We start from the raw sequence: 14,100 nt of genomic DNA on the forward strand, positions 1-14,100 counted from the left end.
TTTGAAATCTGGCTTGTGTTACGTTTCTTTTCCTTCGTTTACCGGACCTGTAAGTTCATCAAAAAATCGGAGATAACAAGTGTCAATGCGTGAAAGCTTCCCGGGGGAGTCTGCTGCAGACAGTGCAGATGTGTGTATCCAGTCACAAGGCCTTCAGCTCTTTTGGCAGAGGAAAGGTTCCTTTCAGTTCTGAACCCTAGCCAAGGAAATGGTTTCCTTCAGACCCCTATGTGAGAAAACTACCCCCCGTTATGTCATTTTATGTGGCTCACGGGACTCCTGCGTCTCCCGCTCGATGGTAGTGGGGATTTCACCATGACAGATGTGTGAGGTAGTGCTGAGTTCTACTCACAGTTGGTACAGCGTCTCCAACCCTTCCAGATCCCCACAATAGCAGGGAGGAGTCTCTGGAAGAGAACTCCTGGGTGCATCTTCTTCCCGTTTAACTACAGTCTCAAGCAAGAAGGGTCTTTGAATCAAGGGCATCTTTATTGACATCTCCATAGACAGACTGCCCAAGATAGCAGCTGTATTAGAGTGTAGATCCAAAGCCAGGGTGTGCAGCGCACAGCAATAAGGAGGAGCAGGTCTTGCAGAAAAAATAGTCCTTTATTTAATTCATGGTGTGGGACAACAGCAAACCTTCAACGCGTTTCGTTCAAAGAACTTGAACGAAACGCGTTGAAGGTTTGCTGTTGTCCCACACCATGAATTAAATAAAGGACTATTTTTTCTGCAAGACCTGCTCCTCCTTATTGCTGTGCGCTGCACATCCTGGCTTTGGATCTACCCCCTAAGGCATCCTAAGACTAGCTGCCTCAAGGTGACTAGAACAGCTATAGCCCTGTCTCCAGATCTACCTTACTCCATGTCAGGCCCTAGGGTGTGCTTTGCGAGTGAACATGGTACTCCTGTACTCCTGACTACCCCTAGGCTTCCTTCCATTCCGCAGCACATCACTGGTACTGCTGCGACACACTTTATTCGAGCAAATACCCAGTATGTACCTGGCAGATACCTGGAATGCGCCGCTCCTCACCTCTGACAAGCCCCGTTGCGTTTGCCTTCCCAGCCATGGTTCATGCCTGGCTGATGGGCGGCTGATCTGTTAAATGATAATGATTAGGATTTAATAGGCTGCAATGCTTCGCGTGTCTACCAGATGGCATAAATTCATGAATTGTAATGCAGTATATATATATATATATATACTGTGCAGTATTGCAGCCAGCGGGAATAAAATGCTTCAATCCCTGCCTGGAAAATAACGCAATGCACTCGGCAGAAAACAGTCACAAACCTCATTACACCCGAGTATATCCGAATTCGTGGGACTAGCCGAGCTCGAATAAAGTGTGTCGCCAATGTAGCATACATTCCATGTTTCCTAGTCATCTTAGCAAAAGCCTGTCCTTATGATCTCAGCAGCGCCTCCAAATGTAACTGTGTTTTCCCAGGGCCCTTCTGATCCTGACCCCTATGTGAGAAAACTACCCCCCCCGTTACGTGTCATGTTATGTGGTGCACCTGCTGGCTCACAGGACTACTGAGTCTCCCGCTCAATGGTAGTGGGCATTTCACCATGACAGGCGTGTGAGGTAGTGCTGAGTCTACTCACAGTTGGTACAGCGCCTGCATCCCTTCCAGATCCCCACAATAGCAGGGAGGAGTCTCTGGAAGAGAACTCCTGGGTGCATCTTCTTCCTGATTAACTCCAGTGTCAGCCAAGAAAGGTCTTTGAATCAAGAGCATCTTTATTGACATTTCCATAGGCAGCCTGCCCATCATAGCGGCCGGTACTTAGCCGCACATCAGCATAGTTGCACACCTCAAGGAAGTTCCCTCCTGACTCTGTAATAGAGACAGGGATATCTCTGCCACCCCTAAGGGAGGGCCACCATCTGTGCCAGAGCCCTGACACAGTGTGGGGTCAGCTTGTCACTCTGCAACTACTGACACTTGAGCTGCACAGACTCACAGCTCTTGCACCAGACACTTGCACTGTCTGAATCTGATCTGAACACACTAACTTTAGGAAGTGATACGTATTATATAGCTCCAGAAACCCCACCCATATGTCACTGTTAGTGGACACAGGGCATGCTGTCACTTCCTTTGCTACATAGTACACATCACAAGGGGGTGAGGCCAATCCTCATGATAACTTCTGGCAAACCTGCCCTCTTAACAGGAATTACTGCACAAAAGGAGAGAGGCATGTAACTCCAAAATTACACAGGGCTACACATATAATATGTAAATATACATATTAAATAAAGGGGAAAAAGCATTTGAAAACCACCCTATTAATAACCACACCATATACTGTGTGGACATATAGAACATAAAGTGAATAGATAAACCCTTCTACTCAAATTATATAATTCAATATTAATATAATCCAAAACCTAATAAAGAATCAGTGTGATAAAATATGATAAAACAAAACAGCACCATGTCCCCCCCTATAGTGATCCTATACATACAATGTATTTTCTAGGAGAGAGGTAAAGTGGACAAGACTTCGATATATAATTAAAGGACACACGGAATAATTTAAGAAAAAGTGTAAGTGTAAAAAGAACAACACCCAAAATTATAATAAATTCATATATAAAAATGTGTAACCTTATTTTGAAGTCTATATAATTAAGCATGCCCATACTGTATTATGAAATATTAGCATGTTTGCATAAACATATATATATATATATATATATATATATATATATATATATATATATATATACTTAATGTGAACTGATAAAAAGATATTTATAAAAGGTGTTCAAAACCACTTAAACAAGCAATTCAGAAATACAAGCGACGTCAATCATATCACCATAAGACCTCATGGCATAAATAAGACATAATCATAGGTATAATCAGACAAGTGATTTAACCCCTAAAGCTCATATTAACCAATGACTCTAGGGCCTATAGAGAAAAAGATCCATTATATTATAATGCCTAAATTAATTTAGATAATGCAAAAAAATAGGTACAAAAGATTTTTCAGAACAAATCTAACCCATACTAAAATCCCTTCTTCTAAAGATGATATGTACATATAAAAAGTATAGAGTGGGAGAGAAAAAGGGGTTAGATGTCATAGGAGAACAAGAGACCAGAGGGAGGCCAGATCATCACAGAAAATGGATCAAGTCCCAGTCAGTGTTCAGGCCAGAAGGAGCCCTTGTCCTTAAGGTGAAAATCCAATAGGCCTCCCTCTGGTCAAGTCTTCTAATCCGATTGCCCCCTCTAACATGGGGTGGCACAAATTCGATACCAGATGCCCTAATGTATTTAACATCCCCCCTGTGGCAGTGGCTACAGTGTAGTGAGACTGGATGGCTTAAATCCTTATTTTTAATAAGTCTAAGATGTTCCATAAGACGTGTTTTTAAACTTCTAGTGGCCGTCCCACATACTGTTTCCCACACCCACAGGTGAGGAGATAAATTACAAAAGATGTTTTGCAGTTAATAAAACTGCGTATAAGAAATTTTTCTTTTGTTACATTACTTTCAAATGTTTTAGTTGGCAATAAAATATCCCAAACATTACAAGAACTGCATCTATAGGAACCCTTAGTAGAGGGTCGGGAACTATCTGTATGAGACGTGAATAAACTGGGTGAAAGGGAATTGGATATAGTTTTTGCCCTTCTAAAGACAACTTTTGGTTTTAATGGTAAATTTTGCCCTAAAACTGGGTCAAGACGTAATATATCCCAGTGTTTTCCTAAGATAAACCTGACCTCTTGTGCTTGCTGACTGAATTGGGTAATGAAAAGTGGATCTGAAATATGTGAAACCTTCTTAGGTTTCCTTATCAACAGTTGTTTTCTATCCATCAGATCCACTTCCCCCTGGCCTTGGCTAAGTCTGAAGATTTATAGCCTCTAGCTAGAAACCTTTTTTGCAAATCATCTGATTGCCTATGAACGTCCTAATCTTTGGAACAATTGCGTTTTACTCTCATTAGTTGTTCCTTCGGTATGCCCTTAGTGAGGGACCTGGGGTGGCAGCTACTGTATCAGCTCTTAAAAAAGTGTTTCTTTGCGGAAAATATCCGTATGAATTTTCAAAGAAAGATCAACATAAAGTAATAAATCAAGGTATTTTAAATGGTGATAATCATAAGTGAATGTGAATTTGAGATCATTTTTATTAAGTGAATCAACAAATAATAATAGTGTAGTGAGATCACCCTCCCAAATAAAAATAAGTTCATCAATGAAACGACGTTAAAAAAATAATGTGATCTCTGAAAGGGTTCCTATCTCCAAACACGTGGAACGACTCCCACCAACCCATGAACAAATTTCCATAGGAAGGGGCAAAGCTGGTACCCATAGCCATTCCACGTGTCTGGAGATAGTAAACCCCATCAAATAAAAAATAATTGTGTGTAAGAAGAAATTTAATAGAATCCAAAATGAAAGTGACTTGTGCAGATGACAGATTAGAATTTTCTAAAAAATATCGTGAAGCTGCCAATCCCAGGTCATGTTGAATTATGGTGTAAAGTGATGTGACGTCCATAGACAACCAGATGTAGCCACATTTCCACGGAATATTGGTAATTTGGTTAATCAAATCTGTACTGTCTAAAATGTTAGAAGGAAGAGCCCGGGCCAGGGGCTGTAAATAATGGTCCACGTACAGTGACAGGCCATCTCCCAAAGATCCAATACTAGAGACAATTGGCCTCCCAGGATTGGAGACCAATGTTTTATGGATCTTTGGGAGATGGTGGAACACGGCCGTGGTTGGAAAGGGATTATAAAGGAAGTCAGTTTCATTACACCCAGAATGTTCCCCTCATCCAGAAGTTCACTAAGTTTGGACATGAATGAAAAGGTGGGGTTAGATGGGAGCACAGCATATGAGAGGGTGTCCCGGAGTTGGCGTAAAGCCTACCCACGGTAATCACTCCTATGCTGCCCTACCACCGCCCCCCCCCCTTGTCTGCATTTTTTATGACCAATTGTTTATTGGTTTTTAATGTTTTCAGAGCATTAATCTCCCCCGTAGTTACATTTTTGCCAAAGGGTTTTCCGGCTCCTAAAGGGAATGTATAGCCTGAAGCTAGGATAGAGAGGTCCCTCTCTACCAATTTCTCAAATGTATTAATTGCACTTCCTTTGGCAAATGCGGGATAAAAATTAGACTTTTTCTGCAAGCCTGAGGCTTTTCTGCCTAGAAAATTCTTAGGATCATATTGTGAGTTTTGGTTTAATAGCAGTTCATTCATGTCCTGTATGTGCAATTGCTCCCTGAAAGAAAAAACTTTATTAGCATCATGGTTAACAGTGTCAGATATGGGACAATAGAAACCATCATTTGAATCAGTAGATACAAAAGGGTCATTCCCCTCAGTATTCACAACAATAGTGGGATCTTCTTTCCTAAAAAATGTTTTAAGGGTTAGTTTACGAATAAATCTATGTAAGTCCACTACAGAATCAAAAAGGTTAAAATTGGACTCTGGAGCAAACTTTAGTCCCTTGGAGAGGAGGGAAAGTTCTTCTTTATCCAGTTCAACACCTGAAATATTGATAACTCCAATTGAATCATCTAGTTGCTTTTCTTCCTCTTGTATGAGGACCCTCTTGGGTCTCCCCCATCTCTCCCTTCTTGTCCCCTGCCATTTTTTGGAAAGGAAAAGAAAGAAGTTCCCTGATTCTGCATCGCCTCCCGTCTGTCATCTTGTCTCCTTCCCCAGTCTGAGCTACACTTTTGACCCCTGGATTTTTTTTGATTCTTAAATGGCCTTTCCTCATCATCCGTGACATTTTGAAATGATACTAAATGTTCAGAAGCTTCACTGTGCCCATGGCACAGAATCGATTTAATTCCCGACCCTGATTCTGCGCTCGACTATTTCCAATCCGAGTTCTTAAAACTCTGCGATACCCATGCTCCACTACGCAAAATAAGGGTACGGGGGGCCCACCTTCCATGGGTTACACCTGACCTTATAGCACTCTACCAGTTCAGGGATGCCTTGTGGAAAAGCTACAAAGTAACTGGCACTACCAAGGATCTCAATCACTACAGATGCATGCGGAACATGTGCACAAGGCAAACAAGGCATGCAAAAGCACAATATTACTCTGACAATCTCCACCAAAATACATCAAACCCAGCTAACTTCTGGAAGGTTATCAACAATATATTCCAGCCTCCTAACCATCAACAACCAAGTAATATCACTAAGGGGGATATTACTCTGACAAACCCCACTGACATTGCAAATGCATTCAATGATTACTTTGTGGGGTGTGCCACTAACTTATTAGCGAAACGCAGCACAAACCCCAAACATGAATCTCATCCTGGGAGTACCCCTATAGTCCCACCCCCTCCCAACACTGCCCACAATTTTCAATTTGGCCCAGTATCTGAAGAGGAGATTACACAAGCGCTCCTCAAACTAAAACTAAGCAGCCAATGTGGACCCGACTTACTTCAATCTAGGTTCCTACGACTTGGTGCCCCAGCCATTGCCAAACCAATTGCGTCCATAGTCAACTCTATCCTGTCTGCAGGCCATATCCCTAAGACCTGGAAAACTGCCAGAGTTGTCCCAATCTTCAAAAGTGGGGACAAAAACACTGTCTCAAACTACAGGCCAATCTCACTTCTCCCAATTCTATCCAAAGTTATGGAAAAATGTGTCCACTCCCAATTAAGCGATTTCTACACCAAGACAAATTTCCCTAGCCAATTCCAGTCTGGGTTTCGTCGCAAACACTCCACCGTAACTACCCTGCTAAAAGTTTGCAATGAAATCCAGTGTGGAATGGAACGGGGACAACTCACTGGTGCAGTATTCCTAGATTTTGCAAAGGCTTTTGACACAGTTGATCATGTTATCCTGCTTAACAAACTCCAGAGCTCTGGAATAGGGAAACATGCTTTAAACTGGTTTCAGTCCTACCTATCAGGAAGATCCCAACATGTGTCCATCTCAGGCTCTAACTCCAACCCCCTGGATATCACCTGTGGTGTCCCGCAAGGCTCTGTTCTGGGGCCGCTACTCTTCTCAGTGTTCATTAATGATCTTCCCACAGCTTGTAAGGAAGCCTCAATACACATGTATGCAGATGACACAATCCTATATGCACACAGCCATAGCCTCTCTGACCTTCAACACATACTTCAGTCTGACTTTTTGAGACTCGAAAACTGGATTTCCCAAAACAAACTGTTTTTAAACACTGACAAGACTGTAACAATGGTATTTGGGACCAAGACTAAATTTGTAAAGCTTCCAGTGACTGAGCTACTGATTAGAACCAACGCTAACACCACCCTAACCCCTGTCACTAGTTTTAAATACCTGGGCTTATGGTTTGACTCCCACTTAACATTCGGGATGCTCATTGATACCCTGACAACCAAGACCTATGCCAAACTAGGGGTACTTTACAGGAACAAATCCTCCCTAAGTCTCCTGGTCAGAAAGCGTATTGCACAGCAGATGCTAATGCCAATTATTGACTATGGAGACATAGTATATGGCTCGGCACCTCAAACCCACCTTAGCAAACTTGACACCCTCTACAATTCAATTTGTCGTTTTGTTCTCCAATGCAACTACAACACACATCACTGCGAAATGCTCAAAGAACTAATTGGTCATCACTAGAGTCTAGGCGCAAAGGTTTCCTGTCTCACCCTCAAATACTTTCTGGGCAAGCTACCCAGCTACCTGAACAAGCTCCTCGCCCCTACCACATGCAGCACCTATCACCTGAGATCAGACTCCAAAAGACTATTCATGGTCCCAAGGCTCAACAAAGTATCCGGACGTTCCTCCTTCTCCTTCCGTGCACCCCAAAACTGGAACAACCTACCAGAGACCCTCACATCCACCACCAGTTTAAGTTCTTTCAAATCTAAGGCTGTCTCACATTTTAACCTGGTCTGTAACTGTTTCATACGCTCATAATATATATTTTCTTTAACTATGCATGCAATGTCTTGTATATAATGTATACCTTGTTCATTTATGTAACTGTACTTGTAACCATGTATTATTTGTTTTTCTCTGTGCCCAGGACATACTTGAAAACGAGAGGTAACTCTCAATGTATTACTTCCTGGTAAAATATTTTTTAAATAAATAAATAAATAAAATAAATTGTCTGAAAAATCAGATTCGCCACTCGTGGTGAAGTGGCCTGGTTTGTTCTTAAGAATGGATTTAAAAAAAACTTGCTGGTTCTCCTTTGTAGGGGTAGAGCTTTGGACCTGAGAGGAATTATTCGGCCATTTGATGGTAATTGGCTTCTGCCAGATATAAACTTGATTTTTTATGTAGTCCTGTTTGTCCCTCTCAAATTTTGTCTGTTTTTTCTGCATTATTTCTTTCTCCAGTTTGCTTATATTTTTAGCCAAAGCTACATCCAATTCTACAAAACCCTCCATTTCAGTATAAGCATGATGGAAAATAGCTGAAGCGCTCAAATGCAGGTATATCTCAAAATGATAATAAGCCAGACCACTGTACCATGGTACTAACAATTGATATAGTACCTATTGTGTCATATAATGGGTACTATCCTCCTGAAGACAGGTGGTGTGTGGTGCAACCCACTCACCATCAGTCTCATTGGCAGGTTCCCCTGAAAAATATGCAAATACTCACATCCTGGTAGGGCAGGCAGGCAGGCTGTGCAGCTACTCAATGCAATACAGGGAAAAGGGAGACCAAAAAGCGCACCAGCACAAACGGAGCAGGAAGAAACCAGGACAAAAAAATGATTAAAAGGGCACTTTAATGTGGCAAAAGACCCATCCAATGCATTTCGAACGTCGCAGCGTTCTTTTTCGAAATACATTGGATGGGTCTTTTGCCACATTAAAGTGCCCTTTTAATCATTTTTTTGTCCTGGTTTCTTCCTGCTCCGTTTGTGCTGGTGCGCTTTTTGGTCTCCCTTTTCCCAGTATAAGCATGAAGCTTTTTCTGTAGGGTTTCAATATCTTTTTCAATGTGTTGTTTTTCCTTTGTTTTGAGTGTCACAATTTTCAGATGGGAGGAGTCTGGAGAAGCGTGGTGACACGCGAAACGCATCATTGGACGTCGAGTCTGACGTCACTGGAGCGACAATTCTACCCCACGGAACACGGCTTGTATCTTGAATATATCTGAGTGTCACTAGACGGATTGAAAGTATACATAGGTCCGCCGTGACCTGAATTATTTCATCCATTAATTTAGCGCTATTATCTTTACTCTACTGTCGGGTCAGCTGAGACCAGGGAGTGGGGGAACGTGTGTGGACCCTTGATGTGTCGGGTCTTTTGAGACTTATAATTGTTGCGCAATACCAATTGAGTCTGCTGAGACCTGGGTCCTATACTGCAACAGTATATAGAGATTGATACTGATACCAAAAGGAGTCAAATTGAAACAACGAAATCCCTAATACACTGCAAGGCTTAAGAGCTTACACAGCACTTAAGGGATACTTTAATGTTTCATGGTCTAAAATACCTCATAAGTACATACTAGGGATATATTTTTCTACCAAGTACACACCGAATGAATATACATTTATATCTGAGAAATTAGTGTATATTGGTAGCCTTCTTTATCCTAGTACTTATATGTTAGACAGCATTGATATTCAGGTGCCGTACTTTGTAATGAACTTGATTATGTTACGGAAGTATATGAGCAAAAGGCTATATAAATGCACCAAATGTACATACTGGATACGCCATATATATTCCGAGGGTGTAGAGATGCCAAAGTAGAGAATACATATTGCATGTTACCAGAAGACACACGTATTAATGTGATTACAGGTCTCCCAAGAATATATATAGTAAACTTACTCTACTTTCACTCCAATTGGGATTTTTAAACAATACACATTGTAAATAATTGCACAGAGTCACAAATGAAATTATGTAATAAAGTTTTATTGGTTTTTATTTTTTATCTGGGTAGCTGATCTAGAATCTATTGGTAGTAATTTGTGAAGCAAGTGAATCTGTTGGGACAATCTGTCCGAAAAATACAATATATGGAAACACAGAGTGCAATTTAGTGGAGGATTCTTTGTTTGGATCTTCTTTGATCACACCTTGTATCAATAATAAATATAGTAAGCAATTGCAATTTGATATACCGCACATGTTTAAATAAATGAAGATATTTAAACATTGGTAAATGTGGGGAAGTTCTTTGGTGTCTTTGGAAGACAGGATGGTTAAGAGATATTATATAGAAAAATGAAGATTGACTGGAGGGCTGGAATAGATAAACGTTTAACATGGTTCATGCTTAGAATGAAAAATTACCCTTTGCCAAAAGTTGTACAGAACTTTATTTGCTCAATGCATTTCAAAGCAATTTAAACCATTTACAAAACGATTATGAGGAATCATATTAAAAAATATGTCTGAAAGATACAGTAATTCTTTATTACGTTTTCTAGACATATCAGTATATTCTCACCTGATTTGTTAGACACCCATATAATTGCTTGTGGGGAGATGTGGCTTGTATTTCCTGCTGCAATCGTTAATGGAATCTGCCAAAGATAGCTGCAATAGGGAGTAAAAGCAGGCATACTAAAATGATTACTCTCAGTGAACAAAAAGCAAAACAAACCAGCAATTCAATTTCGTAAAAAAAATAAAAATTAAATGCACCCACTCATGGTTTTAAAATGAACATACTTCAAGAACAAATACAGTTCATAAATAATCAGTTAAATAATCAGTCAAAAAATTGAAGTGATATAAGGAAGCCCTGGTACAGAACATACTCCCTGTAAAGTTTTCAGAAGTAATCTAGCAAAAGAAAATGTAAGTGTTTTGCCTAACAAGATGCACTGCTGGAATTAATTTAAGAAAAAGGAAATTAAACATTAGTGGTATGCCTGAGGCAACACATGATGGTGTATTGCACCGAAAGACTGGGAACTTACAAATGGCCTGAAAGCAATACAATTTTTCCAAGCTTTGCTTTGATTGATAAATAAGCAGTTTACGAATATATGTGATATCTGTTCTTCAAAGGTAGCTTTCAACATTCAAAGTTACATTTTATGGCGAACAACAACCCACCAATCAAGTGGGTGATAGCTAATCATTTATCAAACAAAGACTTCCAATAGATGTATTTGTACTCCTTTTGTATATATATATATCAACTGCTGTTTTTAAAAAAGCATTAGCATTTAAATAAGCAGAGTTTGAAAGTTATGGTATTGAAGAAACAAATACTTTGTTCTTAATAACACAAATTGGGTTTTTATGTGCTAGTTATGTTTCTTAAAGGCTTATTTTGCAGTAGTGGTTTGAAAAAAAATGAGTGATAGGGAAAAAAATGTATTTAGACCTGAAGACAAGAAAGTCTGATGTGAATAAAGTACATGGATGTCCTGTTGTTACTTAACATGTTAACCACTGTTCATCAAAACGGGTTGCAGATAAACCGAGTGCAATTTATTAACAGCAGTGGTGCCTATAACGTCTGAAACAAACTGTGTGTACACAGTAACTATAAGTTGCACTGACTTTATTCCTCAAAGAAGAGATTGTAACTTCGTTTTTTAGATATCAAGTATGAGAACCACTGCAGATCCTTCCACATTCGTGATAAAAAAGGTATTGGTTTAATTACAATCATGTAACCAAGTCTTCAAAGTGGTCAGGACTTTTTGCTTCAGACCTTCTTGTTCATTATTACTAATCGGCTCAAGCTGGCTTAAGAGGGTCAATGGAATGGCCCATTTAGAGCTTCTCCTCTGGAAAACTTGAAATTGTAACCCTTGGGGGTTATGACAAAGTGTTTAAATAAGTGTTGATTATGTACTCAATAAACATCTGTGTGCTGAATTAAAACTGTGTGAATCAAAATCTGATGTAGCGTCAGTTTTTCATATTCTCCCAGTTCATCCATTCTGTTACAACTGTACAAACTTATTGTTATGTACTGTATACGTTTTTAAAGAAATGAAAGAGGGAGAGAATATATCAAGCGTTTCTGTATCTCCACAGGGTTGGACCTTATTACAGGGAATATTTGGAGCTAGCTATGGAAGGCAGTTGTAAGGTACATGAATGCTTCTGCAGCTGTGGGTTATATGGTATATTTTGGTAGCATTTGCTTAGCAAAGCCACAGTAATAGGTAACAACTGGGCTGGTAAGAAACTTAAAATTACAAGATTTGTTTCTAGAGGAGGAACAGTAGCAATGTCAGTGTGGGACACAAGACTTAGAGATAGGCGAATAAGCTCAAATCTGTTTCCCGTATTTTTGCGAATTGGACCTTTCTCAAGAGCAAATAAACAAGTGACAAGCAAACCCATATATACCCTACACAACACCCAGCGTTAAACAAATTGGAGCCAAAAACCTAAGTGACACCCACAGTTAAGTCACAGGAGTGACAGAGCAGAGAGGAGGAGCCTAAGGGGCAAAGTGTTAAGGGGAGGGAAATATAAGGCTATGCTTATAGTGCGACGGTGACATCAGGCTGCGGTTGCTGGAAAAATCAAATTGTGATGACTTCCTGCGATCACGACCAAGCCGCCATCGCATCACGCTTACCCTTGACAATTCCAAACGAATCATTATTGTTAACCGATATAGTTCAATCTCTCAAACGTTTTGTGCATCTGTAAGACGCAATTGGCACATTCTATCTAGTGACAGTTCCTTAGATGCATCATTGGGACAATTACCTTTATTTGGGAATAGCAGAGGCAAAAATCTGCGGAATCGCCTTGTAATCACAGATCCTGTATCTAAATATGATATCTCATGGGCACGAGCAGACAAGCCAGGTTGTGTCAGATGCCTGGGCTGTGTCACATTCAGCAGCATGACCCCTGGCACATATTTTAAACATCCACATACTGTCCCAGCCAAGCTTATTCTAAAGCTTGCCTGGATAAATGCGGGGTTTTTTTTTATTTGCACGCGGTTTCCCGCGCGGCGGCCACTTCCACAGATAAGCGCTAGTGGCGCTTATCATTGAAAGCGCCCGCGGCGTGGGAAAACTAAAAAACAAAAAGCCGGGGAGAAGCCGCTTGCGAGTAAAGGCTGCCGCGACTGTACAGATAAACGATACAATATACAGCTACGACTTACCTGCACATCCATGTACATGGTCTATCTCATTATCTGTCCCTGTGGACTATATTACATAGGCAAGACACAGAGACTATTCAAAAAAAGAGTGGCAGTCAATAGGTCTAATATCAGAATGGCACTGCGGACAGGCAAGACCGACCAGCCAGTTGCTAAACACTTCCACACCTGTGGGCATCAACTAGCGTCCATGAGATGTATGTCATTTGATCAGGTTACTAGACCTGTGCGTAGTGGCAACATTGGTCAGATGCTTCTGCAAAGTAAGAGTTTCTGGATCTATGAACTGAATACGGTTTACCCTAAGGGATTGAACACAAGTCTATCTCTCTCCTGTTTTCTTAACCCTAGGTAAATTTTCTTTTGTTACCCTGAATGATCACGGTTCAGATGTACACCTTACTTGTGTCTCAAGACATTTTAGTGACTGTAGTGTCACTTTAGTGGGACCCTGACTGTCTGCATTAACACATTAATACACCAACCACTAGACGTGGCTTGTACCATGTGGCCATACTCCATATGAATTACAATCATTGGTTGAACTGTGTGGATTTCCCCTTTCGCAGGATGAATATTATGATCTGAGACACATGTAGCCCTACACACTGACACCATGGCAGAATTATTGATCAGTGGACTTTTTTACTTCAACAATTGTGGTCCTAAAAATTGACACAGTGTATCCTGGGGGTTGTTATGGCTTTTGTAGCCCATTACACTGACACAATGGCAAATCAATTAATTAGTAGTGCTGTATATTTGTGGTTTTATCTCTGGACTGTTGTGCTGTTTCCACTGTTGTGGTTTAGACAGTCCCTTTCACCTTTAAGACTATATCTACAGGAATAGCAGGGTACCTGCTTAAGAATCAGCTGACAGCTTACAGAGCTGCCATCCCACGGATCTCCCAGCCTGGATAAGGCAATAAAGACTGCTGCCACTTCATAAACACTGAGACTGTACACTGGACAT

General features: G+C 40.6%; 1 protein-coding gene across 1 annotated transcript in view; it reads right to left on the reverse strand.

Annotated features, from left to right (window-relative positions):
• The window catches only part of TRHDE (thyrotropin releasing hormone degrading enzyme), a 930,657-nt gene that overhangs the window by 243,813 nt on the left and 672,744 nt on the right, over positions 1–14,100 (reverse strand). The window contains exon 10 of the mRNA XM_075600229.1: positions 10,480–10,568. Within this exon, the coding sequence (XP_075456344.1) occupies positions 10,480–10,568 (89 nt within the window). The remainder of the gene's footprint in view (positions 1–10,479; positions 10,569–14,100) is intronic.

The sequence above is a fragment of the Ascaphus truei genome, chromosome 5, assembly GCF_040206685.1.
Source record: "Ascaphus truei isolate aAscTru1 chromosome 5, aAscTru1.hap1, whole genome shotgun sequence".
In the NCBI taxonomy this organism is placed as follows: domain Eukaryota; kingdom Metazoa; phylum Chordata; class Amphibia; order Anura; family Ascaphidae; genus Ascaphus; species Ascaphus truei.